Source organism: Podarcis raffonei, chromosome 13 (assembly GCF_027172205.1).
Source record: "Podarcis raffonei isolate rPodRaf1 chromosome 13, rPodRaf1.pri, whole genome shotgun sequence".
NCBI classification, from domain to species: Eukaryota; Metazoa; Chordata; class Lepidosauria; order Squamata; family Lacertidae; genus Podarcis; species Podarcis raffonei.
Window position 1 is genome coordinate 25,596,452 of NC_070614.1, and position 19,314 is coordinate 25,615,765.

Consider the following 19,314-nt stretch of genomic DNA (forward strand, 5'->3'; position numbering starts at 1 on the left):
TACCACTGTAGAATAGGGACAATGTAGAGCAACGCCACTACAGTGGTACCTCAGGTTACAGACGCTTCAGGTTACAGACTCTGCTAACCCAGAAATAGTACCTCGGGTTAAGAACTTTGCTTCAGGATGAGAACAGAAATCTCGCGGTGGTGGCAGCGAGAGGCCCCACTAGCTAAAGTGGTACCTCAGGTTGAGAACAGTTTCAGGTTAAGAACAGACCTCCAGAACGAATTAAGTTCTTAACCAGAGGTACCACTGTATAGAGAGACTGCATTTCTTTGTCTCTCGCTGTGGTTATTGAATAAACTAACTGGTAAGAACTCTTCTTTGTTCTGCTTTTTTGCTGCCACCGTGGGAGGGATAGAATTCCCCAAAGCCTGACACTTGTGTAACATTTTAAAGACATTTTTACCCTCATGAAGCTGGACATATGAACGCTCCTAGAACTTAAAATTAATCATCAAGAAACTTAGTGATGCCGTGGCGAGAGGACCTGGGATTCTGCAACAGCTGCCACGATGCAAGGCATCCCAGCGCTTTCAGAGCTGTCTACAAAAGTAAGGCATTAGAGCCACTGGACACTGTCCTTTCAGCATGGAGATGGGTCATAGGTCCGTGTTAGAGCAAATGCATTGCATGTTGAATGTCCTAGGTTCTGTTCCGAAGGGCATCTCAAGGTAGGGCTGGGAGAGCACCGTATGAAAATCCTAGAAAGCTGCTGTCATTCAGTGTCAACAGTATTGAGCTAGGCAGGCCAAGGGTCTGATATGATGTTGCCTCTTTCTACATCTCTAGGTGTATAACTAGAATGTCAAGAAGGAATAAAACAAAAGGTGTTTGCAAGCAAGTATGTCATGCAGTTCCATTTGCCAGAAAGCTAGATTTGTCTGTTTCTCATTGTCTAGGGCAATGATCCCCCCCCATTTTTATTAAGTTTTCTGTTTTATAATTTAGAATATTCATTTAACCAAGATTCTCTTCTTCTCCTTCCATGGTTCATTCTGCATAACATCAATCCCTGCATATTTTAAATAAACCAAGCCATTCAAGTATTGCATTATTACATCCATCAAAACTTACGCTGTTGAATTTATCTTAATGCTGCCAACGTTTTCAAGTGTACACAGTTCCCCCCTTATATTCAATAAACATTTTCCAATCTTCTTTAAACATATGTTCTTGTTATCTTATTCTGTATGTTAGATCTGCAAGCTGCGCATATTCTACCAGTTTAATTTGGGAACTCACTTGTTTTCCATTTTTGGGCTAACGAAACAGGGGCCACTAAGGCTGGGGGCATCCTCTGCCCAGGCCCCTGTGGGGTGGCAGGATGAGGCACCTCTCTTTGGGGCAGGGGGTGGGGCAGCTCAGAGACCAGGGATGGCAGCAGTGGCTGCCCAGAGGACTCCCAAGGAGAGGGGAGCAGAGAGGAAGATGAGGGAACACACTCCACAAGGAAGGGTGTTCAAAAAGGGGTGAGGGTCTGCTGGCTCTGAAGGCAAGGGGTGACGTAACTGGGCCCCTGAACCCCACAGGGGTGCCTCAGAAAGAAGGGAGTTGGTCAAGGGAGCCGTGGACTGAAAAAGGTTTAAAACCTCTGGTCTAGGGGACACTTGGTTGCAAATGTAGGCTTACTGCTGTGCAGCGTGTGAAATGGCTCTCAGGAATATATTGGTATTGAAAGAAAGAAAGAAAGAAAGAAAGAGAGGGAGGGAGGGAGGGAGAAACATAAGACCAGTGCAATTTAATTTCTCTCTATTCTCTTCAAGCCCCTAGCTTTTGGTTTGTAAGCTCACTGGGGCTGAGACCTATTTACAGTGGTACCTCGGGTTAAGAACTTAATTCGTTCCGGAGGTCCATTCTTAACCTGAAACTGTTCTTAATCTGAGGTACCACTTTAGCTAATAGGGCCTCCTGCTGCTGCTGCACAATTTCTGTTCTCATCCTGAGGTAAAGTTCTTAACCTGAGGTACTATTTCTGGGTTAGCGGAGTCTGTAACCTGAAGCGTCTGTAACCTGAAGTACCTGTAACCCGAGGTACCACTGTATTGATCTGGGCCAAACTAATGCTGGGTGCTGTGGCATCTGGAGAACCAATAGCGGATTGATTTATGCAGAGTTCCACAACTCAGACAGGGCTAAACAGGGATGGGCAACCTGTGCTCTCCAGATGTTGTTGGACTCTATGCCCCCCAAAGCCAGCATGGCCAATGGTCAGGGATGATGGAATTTGTAGTCCAGCAATATTTAGAAGGTTGCAGGGTGTCACCTCTCCAGAGCAAAATGGCAGGGGGAGAAATTTGACGCAGTTCACATTTAAAACTGACTTTATCAAATTTGCACTTTCTGAACTAATATAAGAACCTAAACAGCCATCTTTCAAAATTTGCACTTATCCAAAGTCTGAGGTGTAGTTCTCCAACCTTTGTTCACAAATACGCAGCTATTGGGGGAAAGTGTGCATAAAAATGTGTAGATTAGTCAAAACAGTATATGAAATTTGCACTAAGATATATATTTGCTGCAAAAATTTAAGACTGGAAAAACGAGAACCAAGAGAACCAATACAGGGCCAGGGCGCAATTTGCAAGAAAGAGAGGGCAGATGGGAGGGTGCTTAACCCTTACCCTCCCAGTCATTCTTTTCTATACTCCTTTCAAATGACAAACACACATCTGGGAGCCCTAACTTTGCAGGCTTGTTGGGGGTGTGTGTCTTATATGAGGAGGGGGAGAACCAAGTACCATGAACTCCTTGGGGAAAAAAGGTGGGTTAGAAATGATGATTATGTTCCATTAGAGCAGTGTTTCTCAAATGTGGGTCTCCAGCTGTTTTGGACTACAATTCCCATCATCCCTGACCGTTGGTCTTGTTAGCTAGGGATGATGGGAGTTGTAGTCCAAAAACAACTGGAGACCCGTCTGGAAAACCCTGCAGTAGAGGTTCTGGGGGTGTCCTCTGTTGATGCCTGCATGTAACTAAACCTCTGCAACAAGGACGCTGTGATGGAAGATAAGCTTTGTTTGCTGTCTGGCCCTGAGATTTTCAGTTCCCGGCCAAGCGAAGTCTTGCCAGCAGACCTATCCTTCCACTTGGTCATTGGTTATACGCTCTTAAGAGTCTTTGGCTGAACCCTGCTTTATAGACAGAGTCCACACACTCCACATTCCAGAAGGTGCTGAAGGATATGGGTGCTTAGGAAAGACTCAGCAGTGGGAGCCAAGAAAAACACAAGAAAGGCAGAATGCCCTGACTTTTCAGAAAGACATCAGGGCGGAGTCTCCAAATACTTTATTCTTTCTTACTTGCATTCCATAGCCTTCCTGGTACAGAAACCCTTTTAAAAAAATATATAGCCTTGGGTGGAAGAGCCACCTTGGCTGAGTAACAGCTGACAATTTCTTTTCGGAAACAAAAGAAGGAACGGTTCAATAAAAAGAAAAGTCCGCCCTCTGGAATGTGACATAGGCATGAGTAAACGCAGGGAGGAAAAGGATTGTTTGGGAAGTTGGCTTGGATGCCCGGGGGGGGGGGTGATGAAACCTTCAGGGAATGGAAAAGAGAGGAGAGCAACCCCCACCCCCACGCCACTCCTTGTGGCAACGCCTCCGTCTCAGATATAAGAGGAGAATACAGACAAGGAGCTGCTAGCTCTCCCCAGCCTTTTAGAACGTAGTCAGAACATTTCTCTTGGGTGTCTCCATTTTCTGGCAGCCATGGCCACCACCTACAGGCAATACACCTCTTCCTCCTCGATGAAGGGGTCTTCCTTTGCTGGGGGTTCCTCCCGGCTTTCCTCTGTCCATCTGGGCGGCGGATACAGAGCCCCGAGCATCCATGGCGGAGCTGGTGGCGTCTCCATCTCTTCCTCTCGCTATGTCTCTGGGGTAGGCAGTGCCCTTGGGGGTGGCTATGGGGTAGGCAGTGCCCTTGGTGGTGGCTATGGGGGCAGCTTCTGCAGCAGCAGCCTTGGTGGTGGCTTTGGTGGAGGCTATGGTGGAAGCTTTGTCGCTGGCGGCAGCGATGTCCTTCTGGCCGGAGGTGAGAAGGAGACCATGCAGAACCTGAACGACCGCCTGGCTAACTACCTGGACAAGGTGCGGGCGCTGGAGGAAGCCAACACTGAGCTGGAGGTCAAGATCAAGGAGTGGCACATGAAGCAGGGACCAGGTCCAGAGCGTGACTACAGCCCATACTTCAGGACCATCGAGGATCTGCGGAGCAAGGTAAATGGCAAACCAGAGAGCCTTTGGAACCATTGAATTGTAGATTTGGGCCATCTGGAGCAATGCAATGGTGTAAAAACAGTTAAGAAAAGAAGAGTAAGGTAGCTGAAAAAAGAGTTGCTGTGGAGGTGATGCTCAAGGGATCCTTGAGCCCAGCAATAAGGGCTTCCCAGGATGCCAGATTGCAAACCTAAGCATGGCTATTAAGGCATTTGAACCCTTTCCACTGGTTTCTGGCTTAAGCCCGTATACATGTGTAGCTGTTACAGAGCCCAGAACAACTTGTGCCAATGCAGCTGCAACCATTTGCCTTGCACATAAGAAGAATAAAGGTAAAGGTACCCCTGCCCTACGGGCCAGTCTTGACAGACTCTGGGGTTGTGCGCCCATCTCACTTAAGAGGCCAGGGGCCAGCGCTGTCCGGAGACACTTCCGGGTCACGTGGCCAGCGTGACAAAGCTGCATCTGGCGAGCCAGCGCAGCACACGGAAACGCCGTTTACCTTCCCGCCAGTAAGCGGTCCATATTTATCTACTTGCGCCTGGGGGTGCTTTCGAACTGCTAGGTTGGCAGGCGCTGGGACCGAGCAACGGGAGCGCACCCCGCCGCGGGGATTCGAACCGCCGACCTTTCGATCGGCAAGCCCGAGGCTTTTACCCACAGCGCCACCCGCGTCCCCATAAGAAGAATAGCTACCTGCAATTCCTGTATGAAACTGGGGTGCGATGGAGAGTTTGGTGCTTGCTGTGGGAAGTGGGGGTTCAGATCTCTAGAGTGCTCACATTTTAGGGCTTCTCACACATTATGTGGCCAAGTGTGTTATCATCCGGATGCTTCTTAGGAAGCTACAACAAATCCTTATCCTGTCGTCTGCCCCAAATAATGCTCATGTTTCCATATATATCCTTCTCTCATTTACACACTACATTTTAAAAAATTATTGCATGCTTAAATAATCTTAGGGGTACAAATGGATTCTTACTCAGAGGTGTGGATCTCCTGAACTTAAGCTATGTCGTGCAATTGAGATATGTTACCTAAGTTAGATAGTGGTATAAGCCTTCTAAATGTAGGGCACAGAGGAATGTAGGAAGATGCCTTATATCAAGTCAGACCATTGGTCCATCTAGCTCACTATTGTCTTCACTGACTGGCAGTAACACTCTATGGGATTTGGTAGGGAGTCTTTCACAGCCCTACCTGGAGATGTTGGTGATTGAAACTGGGACCTTCTGCATGCAAAGCAGATGCTCTATCCACTGAGATACAGCCCTTCCCCATTTTCCTGCTCATCATAGGGAGGGGCAAGAAGGGCATCCTGATTTCTGGTCCACCAGTGAGACATTTGTAGAGTCAAGTCAAATGAACCAACAGCTGAGAGGTTTCCTCCAGAACACATCATATCTAATCCTTTTGATTAAGATTCTGATTAAAACAACAACCCCATATAACCTTCAGGGAAATGAAAGTTCACAGAATGACCAAGCTGGAAGAGGTCTTGTAGGCCATCTAGTCCAACCCCCTTCTTGATGCAGGAAATCCAGTTAGAGCATCCCCAACAGATGGCTGTCCTCCAACCTCTGCTTCAAGCCTACCCACCCCTAAGTCCAGGGCACCAATGAGGTGACCTTCCAGATGTGGTTGGACTCCAACTCCCATCATCCTGACCAAGGGCCATGCTGGCTGGGTGGGGGAGTGGATGGGAGCTGGAGTCCAGCAATGTCCAGAGGACACAATGTTGGCTATCCCTGTCCTGGGTAAACAGCACCATAGTCTAACTGCTTGTAATTTCAAGAGGTTTCTCCTAATGGTCAACTGAGATCTATGCTCTTACGGCTTAAAACCATTAGATCTAGTTCTTCCTTTTAAAGAAGCAGATAACAACTTATTCTTCTTCGCCCTCATCTATGTAACAACCCATTAGGTACTTGAAGTGCTGCTCAGCTGCTTTAGAAAAACCGGCTGTGAGACAGGTGCGCACCTGACATATAAAGTACACCCAATGTACATTTAAAGCACATGTCTTTCCCCAAAGAATCCTGGGAACTGTAGTTTTTCCATGACTCCTAGTTCCCTTAACAATTCCCAGGATTCCTTGGGGGAAGTTGGGTGTGCTTTACATCTCTGGTGTGGACCTACAGTTTCTAAAACCCTTGGTCTCTAATTATTTTAAGAGTGAAGGGTGTGGACTGATGGAGGGATGGAACTGGATTAATTTCCAGTTGAGCTAATCCCTAGGAGGATGACAACCTCAAGATCAAGAGAAAGCTATCAGCTAGAGCGCATGGCTGCAGGGCACCAGTGGCTCCACTTCAGGTGCACCCAAAAGGAATACAAGGGCCGTGAGTGATGTCTGTGCTGACAGGACCCTGGGCTTGTGGATGCGCGGCGGATATGACTTGCGTTCCAAGTATGCGCTCCCTCTGCCAAGCTGCTCAGATAATGGAGGGGCTGGAAGCACCCCGGGGCAGGGAGAGGAGAGCTCTCTGACGCAGCTCACCCTTTTGTCTAGCGTTGCAGTGACAGGGTGATGAGAAGGCGCAGGAGCAACGGTTTTTCACTGGACCGAAACGAGAGATTAGGAGAGCTCTTTGAAGAGCAAACTGGCTAAATAAAACAAATGCAAACCTGCTCAGTTCCACGTTCCACAACAGCCCTGTCAAGTAAGCTGCATTTCACCAGGGGGCCAGGTGCAAAAGGAGGCAGGCTGATCCTGCACCTTTAATGTGATAATAATAATAATAATAATAATAATAATAATAATAATAGTAGTAGTAGTAGTAGTAGTAGTAGTAGTAGTAGTAGTAGTAATTTATTATTTGTACCCCGCCCATCTGGCCGGGTTTCCCCAGCCACTCTGGGCGGTTTCCACAAAGACCAAAAATACACTAATATGTCATACATTAAAAACTTCCCTGAACAGGGCTGCCTTCAGATGTCTTCTGAATATCAGGTAGTTGTTTATCTCTTTGACATCTGATGGGAGGGCGTTCCACAGGGCGGGCGCCACTACTGAGAAGGCCCTCAGCCTGGTTCCCTGTAGCTTTGCTCCTCACAGTGAGGGAACCGCCAGAAGCCCCTCAGTACTGGACCTCAGCGTCCGGGCAGAACGATGGGGGTGGAGACGCTCCTTCTGGTATACTGATGAGAGTGGGGAGCCAGGGTGGCACACTGGCTTGGAGCAGGACCTGGGAGACCAGGGTTCGAATCCCCACTTGGTAATGAAGCTTGGACCAGTCACTGCCTTTCAGCCAAACCTACCTCACAGGGATGTGGTGGGGGTTAAGTGAAGAGGGGAACCATGTGAGCTACCTTGAGTTCCTTGGAGAAAAAAAAAGATGCAATAAATGCAATAAAATAGATGATGTGTGGAACTTCAGCAGTTCTGTGCTGCCATGCCAGCTGCACCAGCTGAGACCCCCTCTTCTGCATGAGTATCCTGCCCCCTTTCTATCTGCCCACCCTGCATTTTACAGATGAGGAACTGACAGCACAACCCTATACGTTTCTACTCAGAAGTACATCCCATTGAGTTCAGTGGCACTTACCCTTGTGTAAATGAGTATCCAAATGCAGCCTGAGTTTGAAAGATGCCTCACTTAAACAATTGCAATAGAGGAGGAACTTTTTGGGAAAAAAAGATGTAATGCAGCAGAAAAGATATAATTCAGTAGAAAAGGTTTGAGGAAAAACACTGTGGAGAAGTCAACTGAGGATGGGAAGTCAATTCAGGAAACAATGTAATTATTTGATTTGAGGGGCATTGTGAAAATTTTTTTGTGTATCTATCTATCTATCATCTATCTATCATCTATCTATCATCTATCTATCTATCTATCTATCTATCTATCATCTATCTATCTATCATCTATCTATCTATCTATCTATCTATCTATCTATCTATCTATCTATCATCTATCATCTATCTATCTATCTATCATCTATCATCTATCTATCTATCATCATCATCTATCATCTATCTATCTATCTATGCCTTGAGTAAGGCTTCTGAGTTTGCTCATGGATCACCAGAAATCTCTATCCATTGCTTGATCTACTGATGTCCTTCCTTGAAAATGGTACCTAATGAGGAGCAGCCAATGGATAACAACATCAGAGAACACGTCCCTTCCTTGCTTGGCAGCAGACTTTGCCAATCTGGCAATTTCCAGACATCATGACTCTGCTATCTAGGGCTGATGAGAGTTGTAGTTCAAAACAGTTGGCAAGCAGCAGGTTGGCAAAGGCTGATTTCCAGTTTCCTCATGTTTATCATAATCCATTTGGGTGATGATGATGATGATAATAATAATAATAATAATAATAATTTACACCCCACCCATCTGGCTGGGTTTCCCCAGCCACTCTGGTTGGCTCCCAACAGAATCATCATCATCATCATCATCATCATCATCATCATCATCAGGCAATATAACATCAAACATTAAAAACTTCCCTAAAGAGGGTTTCCTTCAGATGTCTTCTAAAAGTCAGATAGTTGTTTATTTCCTTGACATCTGATGGGAGGGTGTTCCACAGGGATTAGCAGGGATTGCTATTAATATGGTCAACCCAATAGTGGCAGTGATGGGTAGAGTAAGCCTGTTGGATAGATAATAGAATCATAGAATTGTAGAGTTCTATAGAATCTAGAGAATCATAGAATTGCAGGAATATGCAGCTGTCCCATATGCAGATAGAACCTGCCACTTTTACATTATCAGCACCCCACTCCAGCCAACAGAGCTATCTAGGCTGACCTGATGCATGTTATCTTGGTGCCATGAAATGCCATTATAACTTCCACCCTAGGCATCACTTAATGCCTGCTCTTGTCCTGTATACTTAAGAGAGTACATAATCCAGACAAGCCTCTTTAAGACTTCTCTTTAAGACTACTTGTTCTTTCCCCAGATATTGGCTGCCACTGTTGACAATGCTGGCATCGTCCTGCAGATTGACAATGCCCGCCTGGCAGCCGATGACTTCAGAACCAAGTAAGTTGTGCTTCAGCAGAATATGTATGAACCATGAGCGGGTGGAACAAACAAACATTTCACTTGGAGAACGGTCTCCAATCTATGGCTCCCTGGACTGATGAAGTTGCTTCAGCTTCCAAGGCAGATCTAAAAGCCACTAAACAAGTTGGAGCAAGGAAAGAAAAATTAGGTTTAGGAACACAGAGTTTGGTCCAGAACACAATCAAGGTGTAATTAGCAGGCTGGATTAGGAAGCCAACAAACGAGGCTGGATAATCTGACATCTCATATATCAGGAAACTTAACTGAAGGCCTGTCATGAACAACTAGTCTGAAAAAGCAAATACTGTATTTTTCCGTGTATAAGACACCCCCTATTTTGGGGGACTAAATTTTGTTGAGCTTTCTTTAGAGGGAGTTGCTGCCACTATCTGTGTATAGGATGGCCCCAATTTTTTGACATAATTTTTGAGCCAAAAAACCTCGTCTAATACATGGAAAAATACAGTAAGCAAAACTATGCGGAACAAAACAAAACAATATGAAAAGGGGATATCTTAATTTAATCTGCCCTTTTTCTGCTTCCAGGTTTGAGACAGAGCAAGCTATGCGCATGAATGTGGAGGCTGACATCAATGGGCTGCGCAGAGTCTTGGATGAGCTGACCCTGTCCAGGGCAGACCTGGAGATGCAGATTGAGAACCTGAAGGAGGAGCTGGCTTATCTCAGGAAGAACCATGAAGAGGTGAGAGGCAAAGCTGCCATCAACCTGTATCGCATGGCCAGTGGCAAGTAAAGCATCCTACGCTTGCTGGCTTCAGTCCTATAGCCAACCAGTGGTTGCCTGTACTGCCATGCTCAAGATCTGGCCTTTGAGACAAACCCGCATTTAGGGTGGCTTGTGACGGTATGCAGAAAGTCTAATTCATAGCAGTCGAGCAGCTGGTCAAAGCCTGCTTGCTAGCCACCAAGACAGAGCCTGTCTTCAAAGGACCATGGTTCTATTCAGTGGTGGAGTATATGCTTTGGATTCAAAAGGTCCCCTGCTAAACCCAGGAGAACTGCTTCCAGTTGTTTTGGGAGAGATGGACAACTTGGACAAGGAGGCTAATCTGCCATAAGGCACTATTCTATGTGGTTTTGGACTCCCATGTCACAGCTGGAACAGATAAGCAAATAAACTTTCTTTCTTTTTTATAAGATTTTTTATTAAGAATGTTCAGAATACATTACAATAAAAAACAAACTGATATAAACAATTTTTTTTAAAAAAAGCAAGTAAAAATAGAATGCAGAGTCCTCTCTCACAGGTAGATCTTAACTCTTGTCCCATACAGAAAAAGGTGAACCCTCTCAGCTCTCCCCTGGGACCTTCCTTTTCTTCTCCCAACCTCCCACCCTGGGAGAACTTCCCTTCCCTGCATCTCACACAGGGTCCTTCACCAACCATCCATCACCTTCATCTGCGTGCAGTTCTCTCCTTAACCCCAGTAGAGGACAAACAAACAAACAAAAACAAAGCAAATAAACTTTCCACGGTTCCCTCTCTTTCCAGGAAATGGCTGTCCTCCGAAGCCAGATGGGTGGTGAGATCTCGGTGGAAATGGACGCTGCTCCTGGAGTGGATCTCACCAAGATCCTGGCAGAGATGCGTGAGCAGTATGAGCACCTGGCAGAGAAGAACCGCAAGGATGCTGAGCAGTGGTTCTTCAGCAAGGTGGGACTTCCTCTCAGGATGAAGGAGCTTTCTGGAGGGAAAATAAGAGTGACACAGGTTCTCAAATGGATACTCGGTGCTCTGAGTTTCATGTAAGCAACATGTGTTCTCCTTTTGCTTGCAGACTGAAGAGCTGAACCGCGAAGTTGCCATCCACACAGAGCAGCTGCAGAGCGGCAAGTCGGAGATCACAGAACTTAGGCGGAGCGTCCAAAGCTTGGAGATAGAGTTGCAGACTCAACTCAGCACGGTAAGGGGGCACGTGGAACTGGGGAGGATGATGAATCTCTGAATGTCCCCTTGGCTCTATCTCAGTGACACAGTCCAAGAAGTAGGACCTTTTCATTTGAATGATTTGTGGTGCATTTCTGGCCATTGCATAACAATGCCCACCTCCCCTCTTTTGGACAATATCATTAGTGTGCCCTTACACAGAGTGCGACTTTGCTTTTGACTGAGACACACAGGGCTCAAAAGTGAACTGTGCTTCAATCCCATTGAACTCAATGGGACAAGTTGGTGGTGACAAATGGTGCAATCTTATATGTCTATTGAGCTCGTTGAATTAAGTAGGACTTACCTCTGGTGAAGGGTGCAGCCTATATACACTACACTTTATCAGATTGCAGTCTTTGCGTTCTTTGGGTGAGAAAGTCAGAGGCGTGGCACTGAGAAGCGATGGAGCGAGTCGTCCTGCTGCCAGTGGCGTAGCGTGGGGGGTGCCAGGGGTGCCGGCCGCACCGGGCGCAACATCTGGGGGGGCGCAAGTCCAGAGGGAAGGGACAAGTTCCTTCCTCCCTGCTCCTTCCCGGCGCAGCGCAGGTGGGGACTGGTAGGCAAGGACTCGAAGTGGCTCCCCGGCGCTGCCTGCCTAGCCTATATAGGCGGCGGCCAATCAGTGGAGACCGCTGTCACGCCGCCCCTCCGGGCGCGCCTCGGCGTGCGCGCTGCTTACTTTCAAGCCGTCCGCGACTGTTGGGAGCAGCGGCCAGTTGGTGCTGGCACCGCGCTCGCCCGCAGGCGGCAGGCTGCTCCCGTGGCAACCGGAGATCTGGCGGGCGAGAGGAGGAAGCCGGATCTCTCTCTCCCCGTCCGTTTTCCTGCCTTTGCCTTGGTGCGCCGCGGAGGTCAATGCCGGATTTATGTATAAGCTTAACAAGCTATAGCTTAGGGCCCCATTCTCTTGAGCCCCCCCCCCAAAAAAAATTAAAGGGGAAAAAAACTGGATGTACATTTCCAAAAAATACCTATTTTGTTATGTGTAAATGGCTTCAGATACCTGTTAGGTCCATAGATTAGCATATATTCAACACAAAAAAAGCAACAATTTGTTGTTGACAAAAGCTGGACATATAAAGGGCCCCATTACTTTCAGTAGCTTAGGGCCTCATCAAACCTAAATCTGGCCCTGGTCAGGCCAGGTACACAGTCTTGCGCTTTAAAATGAAAAGCACTGTTGCTTTTCAGCACCTCTCGGGTTGTGTGGTTAATACCCAATCATTCCTATATAATGTGCAAGGCGAAACATTTTAGAGATTCTACCCATCCATGATAAAGGACTGCAACTTGACAGGGTTGCATGCTACTTGTAGCTGTTCTGTTGCTGATAGAAGGCACCTTATTTAAGAAGATCCCAGCAATGTGAGCATTTCCCTGTAACTCCCTGTAATTCTGAGGTCAGGTATTGAGTGCCAACAGAAACGGGAAGCAGCCCAACTGGAAAGCTTGGGTAACCCCGGGGGGTTTGCAAAACCACCAAATAAATAAATAAAAATGCACACACAGACTGCAAAACAACAGAATGTTTGTAAATATTAACTTGCTCATTCCTCTCTTCCTATCACTCTTATAAGAAAACTGCTAAAGATCCTCAAGAGGCTTTGTAGCAAATATTTCAAACTGTGACTTGATGCCAGATGTAAATCTGAGAGCAGTACTGCTTTGCCATTTATCTGTTAGTTAAAGGAAAAAACGAATAAAGCCAAGTCTTGAGGATCTAATTATTCTCCTTCCTTGGTTTCCCTCTGTGTGTTTGAGAGGCTGTTCAAGACTCCCTGCTTGAGATCATCAGGGCTGCTCTTCGTAATTAATGTTTTGTGCCAGTCTTTTGTGGTTTGAAGGATGGAGAGCTGCAATAACAGCAGATGTGTAGTGCCAAACTCAGTCTATGAGATTCCTTCGAAAAACTGGGGGAGGGAGGGATACTTTTTAGAGTAAAAGAAATCCAGGTATCTCATCTGAGCTACAGATACTTATGTTTCTCTTCCTGTTCAGGATTTTTCTGAGTTGTTTCCATTTTAGGGAAGCACATAATGCAACCTCAGGAGATGCTTTGTACCATTGACACTCCTATCTCCAGAGACCTTGGTATAAGCACCTGTGTTTGTTTGCTTCTGCAGTAATAATACTGCTAAGCTTTCATTTGATTCTATGTTTAAAATGATTTCTACTTTGCCTTTTGGCTGCCAAGGAGGACTTGCAAGTGCTTTATGTGTTCAAAACGCTTTGCAGTCATTATCTCAGAAATTGCTACAACAAGCCTGAAAGGTAGGACTGTTGTATTATCCCTATGCTATTGGTATCACTTTCATATTTCACTCCCTCCGAGGAGCTGGGGGGGGGAGGGACGATAACACACTGTGACTTACAGCACAACCTTGTGCATGCCTACTTAGAAGTAAGCCTCATTGAATTCACTGGGACTTGCTCCCAAGTAAGTGTGTAGTGGAAATGCAACCCCAGAGAGGGGAGTTTCTGAGTGAGGCAGGATTTTAGCTGGGATTTCTTCACTCATCTGCCAAATAGATTTCACACAAGCTTCAGCAAGATTGATATTTGTATCATACAGAGTTCTACTGTCCTTAATGAGGCTTACTCCCATGTAAGTATGCATAAGATTGCAGCCATACTGCCCAATTCTATAGGTTTACTCAGGTGCCAGTCTTATTTATATTCAGCGGGATGTGTTCTCAGGCAGGTTCAGTCATGCTTCTTCACGTAGGATTTTGGCATTGGTGTGATCCTGGCTTTCTGCCATTTCCCATTGCTGGTGGCTGTTGGGAGTACGGTACAGTGGCACTCGGGTTAAGAACTTAATTTGTTCTGGAAGTCCGTTCTTAACCTGAAACTGCTTTTAACCTGAGGTACCACTTTAGCTAATGGGGCCTCCTGCCACTGCTGCACGATTTCTGTTCTCATCCTGAAGCAAAGTTCTTAACCCGAGGTACTATTTCTGGGTTAGTGGAGTCTGTAACCTGAAGCATCTGTAATTCGAGGTACCACTGTACATGTGGATGTGGAAGCAGAATAGAGAGAGAAACAGTGACACATCTCAGTAGATGTAAACAGAGTGGAAGTGCTCCTTCAAACACAACTTGGCCCAAGAGCCATTTCTCCAAAGACCCACCTGGGTGGAATCTATACACATTTTTTTACAAAAAGTTCTGAAAATGCTTTTTTAAAAAAGTGTTTTTTAAAATACATTGAATTTCCCATAAGGCCAGTGGCGTAGCATGGGGGGTGCAGGGTGGGCCGGCCGCACCAGGTGCAACATCTGGGGGTTAGGGTTAGGGGGCGCAAATCCACGGGTTAGGGGGCGCAAATCCACGGGTTAGGGGGCGCAAATTACTTGCCTTGCCCCGGGTGCTGACAACCCACGCTACGCCACTGCCTGCTGCTCTTGTCTAATAGCCTAGAGGCTCTGCAAAAATTTAATATGGGATGATTAAAAAGTGGTTTCATGGCTAGTTTGTCAGACTAGCACCAGGGAGACCCAGGATCAACTCCCCATGCGGTCATGAAGTTCACCAGGTGACCTAGGACCAGTCACTATCTCTCATCCTACTGTACCCAGTAGAGCTTTTATGAGGATGAAATGTGTGCCTGTGTGAGTGAGTGAGAGAAACTCTTTTAAGCTTCTTGGGTGAAATATGAATGCAACAACAAAGCTGTGTAATAATTTCCAGAGCGGTAACTCTAGTGCAGCAAAAACAACCTAGAGTCTTGTAGTCTTGTGGCACCTTAAAGACTAATTTTTATCACGGCATAAGCATTTGTGGACTGCTTTCAGGCTTCTCACATGCATCTGGTTGGCCACTGTGATAACATGATGCTGGGCCAGAGAGACATTTGGTCTCATCCAGCAGGCTCCATAACCTAAAGCTATTTGCTGATTGGACACCTGCATTTATCTAAGGACTTCAGATGTTATTCCTGATTTGACAAATCTGACAATGTTAGTTTCTGTCACTTTCTCATTTTTCCAATCTTAAATCCAGTTCTCCACATCTCAGTAGTAATGTGCAGGGGTTTTAGAATTTTGTCTGAATTCTTCCTGATAAGCACATTTTTATATAGACACCTTTTTTTTGCAAGCAACATCCCTAAACATAATGAATTTTATGGAAATTTCCTCTAATATATGCATATTATTTGGTTAGGAAGCTGCTCCACAAAATCTGGAAAAGTGCAAATTTTGAAGAATAGTGGTGTTTTGGTTTGCAAACCAAATTCAATTTCCCTCCATCCCTCCTTGAAATATTTCATGAAACCTGTTAAATTGTGGGTGAACATATCAGATGACACAGCGATTCTTCAAACAGCTCTTGTTTATTCACAGGCCAGGACAGAACTGAACTGAAGGGTTCAGTCAGCCTGCTTATATAGAGCTCCATTACAACGTAACTGTAACAATTTTCTAAAACTATCCAATCACTGAACGTAACTTTCGATCCCTTATTTGCATAACTATCTACAGTATCTCCCTGCTGGCCCAGGGTGAGAACTTCAGTACATAACAAAACCAACGTGCAGACCACTACTGTCATTGTTATATACACCTGATAATCTTCCAAAGTTCTCAAAGCAATGAATGTGACCCTCCTCTCAATTCTCTTCCCCCAGAAAGCAGCACTGGAAGCCACCCTGGCAGATACAGAGTCTCGCTATGGCTCCCAGCTCGCCCAGATGCAGGTTATGATCAGCAGCATGGAGGAGCAGCTGGCTGAGCTGAGGTGCGACATGGAGCGCCAGAACCACGAATACAAGATCCTTCTCGATGTCAAGACCCGCCTGGAACAGGAGATCGCCACCTACCGCCGCCTGTTGGAGGGAGAGGAGGCCCAGTACGTAAAAGAGGGGCTGGGATGGCTGTGCTGGGGAGGGATGGCAAGAAGGGAGTTCTAAAACAGCTCACATGGAGCAAAACAGGGAGGTTCCTTCAGTATCTTAAAAGGCAATTTTATCCAGATTTTGGTGGTGCTGGCATTAATAGACCCACTCATTATTTGATTATCTAATCAATGAACAACACTGTAATTGGTACGCAGCCCTGTTTCCATATTTAAGAGCCATATTTAGGATTTTTTTTTGTATTATCACACTGGCATTTCATAATGTATTCTAGAAAAGCAGCCAGCATTTCTAACTTGGCCATGTTTCTTTCCTCCTTTTCTTACAGCATCAGTTCCCAGTACAACGCAGCTGTGTCCTCAAGAGATGGTAAGAATGCATGCCAACTAAAAAAAGTTCAATTCTCAGATTATGGGGGAAATATAGGAGAGGCTTTCAAGAGGCCCTGACTTGTCCCATTTTTAGCCAAACCCAGTAGCCTTCTAAAAACCACCACAAATGGTAAGGAGATGGTAAGGAGATAATCTGAACACTGAGACCCTTCATCTTGTGTGATGTTATCTGCTGCCACTGCTAAGTGAGTCAGGATGAAGATATATCTGCACATCAAAGAGCGCTGTTCACCGACATCACCATCTTGGATTGCAGTGTTACTATCACCCTTGGCCAGAATCCTGAGCAGATTTCAGGCTGTTCAGAAAAACATTATGATGGTTTCCTAAACACACTTACTGGGAGTAAAGCTGTGCACACATTATACATTTAAAGCACATTTGAAAATCATTCTTCCCCTCAAAAATTTCTGGGCACTTTAGTTTACCCCCATAGAATTGTAATCCCTAGCAACCACAGTGCCCAGAATTCTTTGAGGAGAAAATATGCTTCAAATGTGCTTCAAAGGTATAATGTGTGTGCAGCCATAGTCACGCTGAACTCACTGAACTCTGAGCAAACATGCCTAGGATTGCACTATTAATGACATCCCAGCCCACACAATTCCTGTTTTCCCCAACAATTCCAAGTAGATAAGAGGAAAGTAGATGAGGTACTCATCTCTGCTATTCTGACAGGGCACAGACGGGGAGTAGGTGCTCGTCCAGATGTTGTTGGACTCCAACTCCCATCAGCCCCAGTCAGGATGGCCAATGGCCAAGGCTGACAGGAGTTCAGCAACATTTGGGGGTGACCCACATGTTTCCCATCCCTGTAAGACATCCTACTTTTGTCTCTCAACTACATATATTTTGCAAACTGCTTTGAGGTTGTTGTGTTTTTTTACAATCAAGTGGTGTATGAGACAAGTTATGAAATAATATCAGGAGCAACTTCCTGGGGTCTTCTGTATGTGGAAACGGAAACATTAACCATTCTGCTCACAGGCCCAGAAAGCAACAGAAACCTTCCAGCATTCCTTGTTCCTTCCCTCAAGGTCTGATTGGCTCCCAGTTCAGCCTCCCAGTTGGCTGAGGACCCTATATAAGCTTCTCGGGTCCTCTAACCTCCTGATCATTCTGTTTTTGAGATGGAGTTATCTGGTGAAGTTATGAAACATCTGAAGAGGAAATAAACCCTCTCTCCAATTCTTCTCTTGCAGTGACGAAGACCTCACGTCAAGTCCGCATGATTGTCGAGGAGGTTGAAGATGGAAAGGTCGTCTCTACTCGTGAGCAGGTCAAACAGTCCAGCTATTGAAAAGAACCTGCCATCAATAGTGCCCCAAGACTATAGTTCTGTGGATACAACTGAGAGAGTTTAACATCACAGAATCTTCATGCGTTCTGCAGTATGCCTTCCTTTTTTATTAAAAAAATAGTTATCAGCAAGTTTTCCAAATTAACAAAAACAACACACATTTACTGTTATGTATGTGTGTGCATCTACATGAAACCTTTGCATAAGGAAGAAAAAGCACACTGTTAGGTGACCTTTACAGTCAACTGCCTTGCTTGCTAATAGTTAATAAAGCATTATTTCCTATAAAACATGAGATTGTTTCATGGTTGTATATTTAGGGTTCTCAAAAATGTAATCATTGTGGGATTCCTCGAGAAAGGATAAAATTGGGAAAGAACCAGTGTTTTTTTATTGTGGAAAAAAACCAGACTTCAAGATTGTTTTGGGGGTGCAAAGATCTGTCTTTATTTAAAGCAATTTACACACAGGTCCTGCTATCCAAACACAATTTCTCAGGAAATTGTTTGTTAGGTGAGTGTTTGTATAACAACTTGATGATTTCCATTGGTTCCTATTGGAAATTTTTTAATGCATTTCCAACCAAGGAATTTTGATCCGCAAATGATGAAAAAACCTGGGGAAACCCAGGGAAACCCTCTGAAACCTTGCAGAAGGCAAAAAGTAAGGGGGGAAATGCTTTCATATTTGTGCAATCTCTCCCTCCCTGCTCCCTCTCATCATGGTTTTTGAGGAAATGAAAGCCGCAGGCCAGCTAAACACAAAAAAAGTAAGGCTTGTTTAAGGCTGATAATCTGTTTACAGTACTATTTGCAGGTCTAGATGTTTGGGTATCTGAATCTGCAGTGTGTATAGCGAGATTTGAGTATGTGAATTTTCATATACTGAGCATTAGGATAGCAGGACCTGTGTGTATTGCTGAAAGGAGCAGGTAGAAAACCCAGCAGAGAGTCCCTCAGCTTAGGTTGGTTGCTCTAAAGAAATGTGGCATTTTTACACAGGTTTATAGGGCTGCAGATATGGAATTTAGCCAGGCTATTTCCCAGAAAACAAAGGCGTTACTCCCAGCTCACCTTGCCGTTACATTCCAAGAATTTTCTTGTAATAACATTTGAGACCTGGGCTTTTCGGCTTGGAATCTTTTTCTTCTACATCTTTTTCTATCTACCCTTTCATCCACAGACAGAGATTCCAGTCCTCAAAGGGGGACTGGATAATGGATATCCTCCAGCCACATTCTCAGTTATCAGCTTACCCTTTCATTCTTCTCTGCCTCCTCCCACCTCCTTCTGGAGCTACTGGGTGGGACTACCCCCCTTGATTCTCTCCCAACTACCCATTCCTTTGCTCTCCCTCCTACCCCAATATGTAGAACTGCCTGGAATGGATGACACAACCCTTGTCACTGCTTGCATGCTCAAAGAGGATAGGAGAACAGGCAGAAATAGCAAGCAGAAGGGCCAGAAGGGAGGAGGTTGGGGTCAAAAACAAGATTAGTTGGCTGTGCCTCACTGGCTAGCAGCTTGCTCTGGCTCCCCCTACTGTCAACCTCCCTGAATTCCACCCTACC

At 45.5% G+C, this 19,314-nt stretch overlaps 1 protein-coding gene across 2 annotated transcripts in view; it reads left to right on the forward strand.

Moving 5' to 3' along the window:
- LOC128401011 (keratin, type I cytoskeletal 14-like) overlaps window positions 1-18,036 on the forward strand; it is a 35,691-nt gene extending 17,655 nt beyond the window's left edge. The window contains exons 1-8 of one of the 2 annotated variants that reach the window (XM_053363830.1): window positions 3,376-4,226; window positions 9,141-9,223; window positions 9,794-9,950; window positions 10,761-10,922; window positions 11,047-11,172; window positions 15,825-16,045; window positions 16,381-16,421; window positions 17,647-18,036. In XM_053363830.1, coding sequence (XP_053219805.1) covers window positions 3,717-4,226; window positions 9,141-9,223; window positions 9,794-9,950; window positions 10,761-10,922; window positions 11,047-11,172; window positions 15,825-16,045; window positions 16,381-16,421; window positions 17,647-17,744 — 1,398 coding nt within the window. In that variant the 5' untranslated portion in view covers window positions 3,376-3,716 and the 3' untranslated portion in view covers window positions 17,745-18,036. Of the gene's footprint in view, window positions 1-3,375; window positions 4,227-9,140; window positions 9,224-9,793; window positions 9,951-10,760; window positions 10,923-11,046; window positions 11,173-15,824; window positions 16,046-16,380; window positions 16,422-17,646 lie in introns of those variants that run through there. The other variant, XM_053363831.1, reaches the window with a different exon arrangement.
- The last annotated feature ends 1,278 nt before the right edge of the window (window positions 18,037-19,314 follow it).